Source organism: Anas acuta, chromosome 9 (assembly GCF_963932015.1).
Source record: "Anas acuta chromosome 9, bAnaAcu1.1, whole genome shotgun sequence".
NCBI lineage: Eukaryota > Metazoa > Chordata > Aves > Anseriformes > Anatidae > Anas > Anas acuta.
This window is the reverse complement of record NC_088987.1, coordinates 15336620-15343564: the sequence shown is the minus strand read 5'-3', so window position 1 is coordinate 15343564 and position 6945 is coordinate 15336620. Positions and strand designations below refer to the sequence as shown.

General features: G+C 54.5%; 1 protein-coding gene across 1 annotated transcript; it reads right to left on the bottom strand.

The window, feature by feature from the left end:
* Positions 1 to 205: 205 nt before the first annotated feature.
* CRYGS (crystallin gamma S) lies at positions 206 to 6870 on the bottom strand. Its single transcript, XM_068692962.1, has 3 exons — positions 5447 to 6870; positions 1742 to 1984; positions 206 to 526 (listed from the first exon to the last, which is right to left on the bottom strand). Exons 1-3 carry the CDS (start codon positions 5465 to 5467, stop codon positions 254 to 256), a joined length of 537 nt encoding a protein of 178 aa, XP_068549063.1. The 5' UTR covers positions 5468 to 6870; the 3' UTR covers positions 206 to 253.
* Positions 6871 to 6945: the final 75 nt, after the last annotated feature.

Genomic DNA, 6945 nt, shown 5'->3' with positions numbered 1-6945 from the left:
CGAGAGGGACACGCTCCCCGAGACACAGGACAGCCACTGCCACCAGACCCAAGAGGGACAGAGGGGACGGGGCCAGCACACAGGAGGAGGACAGCAGAGATGGAGGCTGTGCCTGGAGGAGGCTCAGCTCCACGTCACCTCCAGCAGGGCAGGGACGGCTGGGAGGCAGGCTGGCACGCAGGGAAGAAGCAGGACAGGCTGAACAGAGCGACTCAACTGCTTTATTGGGGCGGGGGGGACGGCTCCTCTCCGCTCACTCGGCGATGCTGCGGAAGGACTGGACGGCGGGGCTCACGGCTCCCCACTCCACGGGCTGGCGGTACTCCCCCTTGGGCAGCAGGTACTGCCTGCCCCGGTAGTTGGGGTGCTCGTAGAACACCCAGACACCCTCCAGCACCCGGCAGGCGTGGACCTCACGGATACGGCACTCGTCCATGATGGATGGGCAGTCCTCGGTGGCCTCGAACATCTGCCCACCGAAATCTCCCTTCTCGAACACCTGGATGTGGCCCCGGCCTCCACTCGGCTGGAAGAAACAGGGAGAAAATTGTAAGGTGTTTGCTGAGGCACCGACAAATTCTCCAAGGGATGGGAGCAGAGCCAAGGCACAGCTGGGCTCAGGTCAGGCACCAAGCACCCCCAGCACACCGGGACGGCGCTGAACGGCTCCTGTCAGCCCCCAAAAAGCACAGCACGGGGCAATGCCCGACCACGCATCACATGCAAAGAGGGCACTGAGCCCAAGCTGAGCAATTTCAGCTCAAAGCCCCAGCACAGCCCCGCTTCAGGACGGGCGTAGGGAGGACAAACAAGTGCTGGGCTCTGTCCCAGACACGCTGCCTGCACAAACCCTTTAAGCTGCTCGGTGAGATCCGAGCGGAGCGATGCACCCCCTCCGCTCCCCGCTCCTCCGGGCAATGAGGAGTTTAATGAGCTGGTGACCCCAGCTGGGTTGTATTACAGCAGAACGCAGCGCGGGTATTTTCCACTGTGATTTCAAGCGCTGTGTTGCCTGAAGGCACTGCGGCGGTTTTAATCTGCAGCTGCCTGGACACCGTCCTCCCCCGCCTCCCCTCCCGTCCACGCTGGTTGCCGGCCCCAGCTGAGCTCTACGGGGTCTCACGGATCCGTGATGCTGCTCCAGGTCCTCTGACCATACCCCTGCGAGCAGCTGGCCCCTGTGCATGGGAGGCCAGGCACTGGTGGACGTGCAGCACTTCATGCTGGTAGAGGGAGCTGCACTGCTGTTACACCTCCCGCATGCTCCTGCTCCATCCCTAGCACCAGACCAGAGCTCTGAGCTGGCTGGAAACCCTCCCTGCTCTGTGCCGAGGGACTTACACCCACCTCAAACCCACAACAGGCTCAGAGTGGCGTTAGACCTCCAGACAAAAGCAAAGCACCCTTGCTCCACGTGGTGCCAAACCGTGGCAGCGCTGCTCACATCAGTGATGCCCAGATCCCCACCAGCGCCTGCTCCACCGCTGGCAGACACAGCAGCACCGGCGCTGGTGCCACAGCCTCACACACCCACGCTCCCATCCTGCTGGTTTTAAGGCTGCTCCTCCGCGTGCCCTGCAGGGACTCAGCACCACTCGGATTCAGTCCCCTGGGCAGGGCTGTGGGAGCGAGCCCCCTCCAGCCGTCCTCTCCCCGTCTCTCCAGGAGGACAGGGCCACCTCCAAGCACACCAGAGCGGCAGGCACGTAACCGCAGAGGCCCCCTCAGGCCCCACACTTACAATCTGGACAGCCCTGCAGGAGCCCAGGCGGTCGTTCAGGCCCATCCAGTGGTGGTAGTCGGGATACTCGCCCTGCGTCAGCACGTACATGTTCCCCGAGAAGTCGGGCCTCTCGTAGGCCACCCAGGTGCCTCCTTCCACCCGGATGGAGTTGCAGCGGCTCAGGTAGGTGTGGAAGTCGGGGCAGTCGCTGTCGCACTCGTAGCGACGGCCCAGGAAATTCTTGTCTTCGTAGAAGGTGATCTGAAACACAAGGAATGGAGGGAGATGGGGGTGGTTCCTCACCCCGCCGTGCCCGGGGAGGCGCGAGCAGCCCACGTGCAGGCAGCCACGAGCAGCGTCGGCATTGCCGCTGGAAGCGTCGCTCCGAAGCACACAGTCACACTCAGAGGTGGTCTGTAACCCCTCCTGCCTCTAACGTGAAGAGGAATGGAAAAAAGACCAACAATTTAATCTCCAAACTTCACTTTTCCAGGGAAAAGGCAGCCTTCCCGAGTCCTTTTCCTGAACCTGTATCCTATAGAGTCACAGACTGGTTTGGGCTGGAACACACATTACATAAGGATCATCTTCCACTAGACACGGCTGTAGCCGCATCATGGTTTGAAATATTTGCAAACAGAGCCTTTAGGATGTCCATAAATCATCCAGCCCACCCACAGAGCAGGATCAGATGCATCCAAACAACCCTGGCAGCAGATCCACCAGTGTGGCCCCAACATCTCCAACCACCACCCTTCTCCAACTCCTCGGCCTTCCCAGCACCTTGCTCTGTCCCAGTCCAACCCCTGGAAGAGCCCTGTTTTCTTTGCAGCAAGCTCTGTTAACATGTTCCCCTCCCACCTTCTCTAGATCAATAGTAACTAAATTACAGCCAAGGGAGCCATAAGTAGTCAATGGGCTGTACCAGGCAGTTGGCTTATTGAGCGTTCGTAGTCAGGCCCCAATGACAAGGGAGTGGTGAGGTCTCTCCCCTCCTGGGCCTTGTTTTCAAGCCCTGCCATCATTCTCCTTGCCCCCACCCAACCTGCTCCACAGTTTGCTTTTGAGAAAGTCAATGCCAACAACTGGATATCACTTGAGCTTTACCCATGAAAAAAAAAAAAAAAAGTGCTTCAAGTATGCGGGTAGCTCAGTTTGTATCACTGATTGTGTTTGCAGTTGGCTTGTTCTGCTCTGGTGCTTTGCCGTTGTCACCAGTTTGACACGGCCAACAAATTCCCAATTCATCACCGTGCTTCTTTCCAAAGATCTGCACTACAGCCGAGCAGCTGATGGCAAAGCACTTCGCTTAGGGATGCTTTTTCCCCTTGCTTCATCACAACCTGTTCCAACCTCATCTTCAGAGCTGGTGAGCAGATCCCATCCCTCTTGCCCAAGGTGTCACCAACCCATCCAGGCCTGGAGAAGTGATGTCCACGGACTTCAGAGGTCCTTTGATCGCCAAGTCCTGGAGTAGCCCTTTGTGCAGCCCCCATTTTCAGTCCTTCCAGATGACAATTACTCGAGAGCTGCTCTTTGGAGTAAGGGTTCCCAAACCACCACGTCTATTTTTGACTATTTCCCTTGTTTGCTTATGGTACAGTGAAGCCAGACCATGCCAAAAGCATTCCTACTGTGAAGTGCTGTCAAATTTCTCCTAGAGAAAATTACATCGGTTTGACATGGATCAGTCTCTTACTCCAGTGTCTTCTAGAGCCTTGCACTGAACCAACTGATGTGCAGGTCAGTGATCCAACGCAGTACAAACTCAGACAGCATTCGACCTTTCCGTTTTCCTAGGGTGGTTGGTTGGTCAGTGTGCCCCTTCAGCCCAACCCTAGTCTGGGGAGAGGATTTATGTCCTTGGTATCATGCCCCATCACAGCAACAACACTTTGTCTGCTGAATTGGTTAAGCTGGCCCTCTATTTCTAACAAAGAAGGAGAGTTCATTTCATGTTCCTTCCCCACCTTGAGGAAAACAAGGGAATTTCCATTTGGCAATGCTACCCGCCGCTCCTTGGGAGATCTTCTCCCTGGACTTATAAAGCCACGAAGCCAAAACCAAATCTGAGAACGCATGAAGGAGCAGTGACCAACTAGAGGCGTGGTTTGTTGGTTTACTCTTTGAGCACTTAACAGGCAGATGTAAGGAGCGGGCTCCTGCCCACCCATTCCCCACCATCACCCTTTGCACACCCCCTCAGCTCATTGCAGACCCTCAGACCCGGCACCCCTCAGCTTTCCTTCGGGGCTGTGGGCACAAGCAGAGCAGACTGATGGTCCTCACCAGCAGGATAACGACAGGTGAATTACAGATTTCAATTCCAGATCCGTAGGTTGGACACAAATCACCTCTGTCAGCAAAGCCATGGAGCTGCCCTGCTTGCAGCTCCGTCCCATTAACCGCTCACTGCCCAAACATTGCTCTGGGGCTTACCTGGCAGATAACAGATTTGCCACGGCAGATCTTCCTTACACAACTGCAAAACTCTCCCTCCCTCAGCCACCTCATAGCAGTTATCACTTTTCTTCCCAACAGCAGGTCTGTTAGAGGGACACTTGTGAACAACACCCTTAAGCAATACCTGGCAGCACCCATGGCATTCTGTAGAGGCAGCATGGGGACGGTGATGCCTTTCTAGGGCAGACCATTTGCTTACATTGTGGGAAATAGCACTTAATTCTCTCCTTTGCCTTTTTCTTCTCTCCCTGGAACGTGCTACACGAGAGCACAGAGAACAGACAAGATTTGGGCTCACGCGCTGACTTCACTCATCCCAGACGTTTTGCTACACCACAGCACACAATCAGCCAGGGCAAAGCACCCTAACTGAGGACGGGGCTTCCAGCAGGGAAAGCACACGTTGAAGTATCTTCATGCAGATGGCAGGCAGTTACATTCTGCAGCACCTTCGTGCACGGGTACATAAAGCCTGCACAGCTGCAGCCCCCAGGCTGGGAGGCAGTGGCACACCACGCTCAGTTTCTAAAGACCTCTCGGAAACAGCTCAATCACTTCAAACCAGACAAAAGGAGCAGGGAAGCAGGGAGCGGGTCCAGACCTTCCGCAGCACAGACCAGTGCCTGCAAAACCACTCTGCCCCTGAGCTCTCTGCCTGCTGGGCCTTACAGCCTCCGCAGGCTAAGAGGAACATAACCTGGCAAGGGAATACAAGGGGACGCCGTTCAGCTGCCCACAGGCTCTTAGCAGTTGTTCAACACTTCCCAGGGGAAGCGGTCCACAAGCCCCAAGTTCTCACCCTTACCCCTGCCCCAATCCCAAGCCTACAGCACTGTCTGTGTGAACAGCCAGCAGGGCTTTGCCACCTCCACACCGAAGCTCCCAGCATCTGAGCTGGATCCCCACCTAACACACACTGCCCCAGCTGAAGGTGAGCTTTGTGACCTACCTCTTCAGTTTAAGTCACCCCTCCTGATTCCACCAGATCACAAATGGTTCTCCTCCCTTGTCAATGCTATTGCCTTTGGTGCTACAGCCATGATTCAGGCATCTGTCTGTCCCTTTGCTCCACCACAGAAGGGGGATTCAGCAGCTGCTGGTAGGACTCGGCTCATCCCAGGGAAGCTTTCCACGAGACCTTGTTCTGCAAACGCACCTCATCACGCTCACTGCTGGCACCGCAGCCTTCGCCATCGATTTACAGGGCATCGAACCTCAGTGTACTTGAAAATATCGTGTGAAGGTTGCAAATAAACTTACCTTGGCTCCAGCTCTGGACATTTTCTGTTCCAGCCAAACTTCCCAGTGCTGGAGGCACGTCAGGACCTCTTACAAACAGCCAGGATGCGAGGCGCCCCTTTTATAGTGGGCTTGTTTTAAACCAGCCAGCCGCTTTGTCATGAGAATAGGATCCAAAAATTGAGTCAGTGATTCTGAGGCTATAGCCGGTTTCCAGAAAAACAAACAGGATTATGGAATAAAGGAAGGCTTCGCTGTCCTCCCTTTGTTACCATTTGCTGAGTCAGAACACCAAAACTCTGCCAAACGCACTCAAAGCACGCAGCCCCCTGCCAAGCCCTGGAGGATGGGGTAGGGGGGAGGGCATTTTGGCTGCTCTCCCTTTTAAGCATGTTAAACAAGAAGCATCCTAGTCAGCTCTAAAAAGGCCCATCCCCGTTTGCAAGGAAGAAACACAAATATTTATTAGAGAACGTTCCCATGCAATGAAGGGTGCAGCTAGGAAAGGGTGAGCACGTGCTCAGAGCAGACCACAGCTCGCAAAGAATAGCCTCTGCTCAGAGGCTGTGCTTCAAAAGCCCTACGTGGAAACTTCACTGCAGCAAAGTTATCGTGAATTTTTACAGCACGCCCTCAGCTGAGCTATATTGCTCTAAACGGTGCCTGACATCAAGGAGAGGAAGCATTTCTGGCCATACACCCCAAAAGTGACAGTAAACAGCAAAGAATGCACCTGAATCTCTGAAGAAGTCTGCCACTGACACAAGTTTAACTCAGAATTCTTACCCCACTGCTTGCAGTTTAAGCAAGGGATCATTTCTTTTAGCTGGCCCACCAAGCAGGGAGGGCGAGGAACGCTGGCTTCTGTACACCCGCATACCCCTGAGCCTCCACAAGATTAAAACCACCCCTGCAGCTATTCACTGCACCAACCCCGCAGCTTAGCAGAACAAAGGCACAAAGCTGGCACTGCTGCGCCTGAAGCACACAGACCCCGCTTCAAATCTGTCAGGGCAGTCTCACGACAGGGGCTCCACGTGCCACCCCACACACACTGCTGCAGCCCTGCTGGACACTGGAGGAATTCACAGTCAGGTATGACCATCAGAGACAGGCAGGTGCTCAGCAGCATCTCATCCTCCTCCCATTTTAGGTGTCTTCAATCATCTAGTGCTGCTGCTCACATCTCTTACTGCCAGGAAGCTGTGAAGCCACTCACAGATATTTCATTTTTTAAATCCAAATGCTGTCCTGCGATGACCAAAGCCTGACCCAGACCAAGATACTATTAGAAAGCAACCCAGTAGGTTCAGGACAGCTCCACTGCAGACAGGGTCCGCTAGCAAAAAATGAGCACGGGACTCATTCATGTTGATACTCTTTGCAGGAAATAAAGGCAGGAAACTGTGTTTCTATCAAAACACTGCACTAAGATAACCTTCAAAGCCTTCAGCTCCTTTGCTGCTAAGAATTTGGTACTTTTCTCTCAGCTGACCGGGTCACCTTTCATCAAAAAGCTG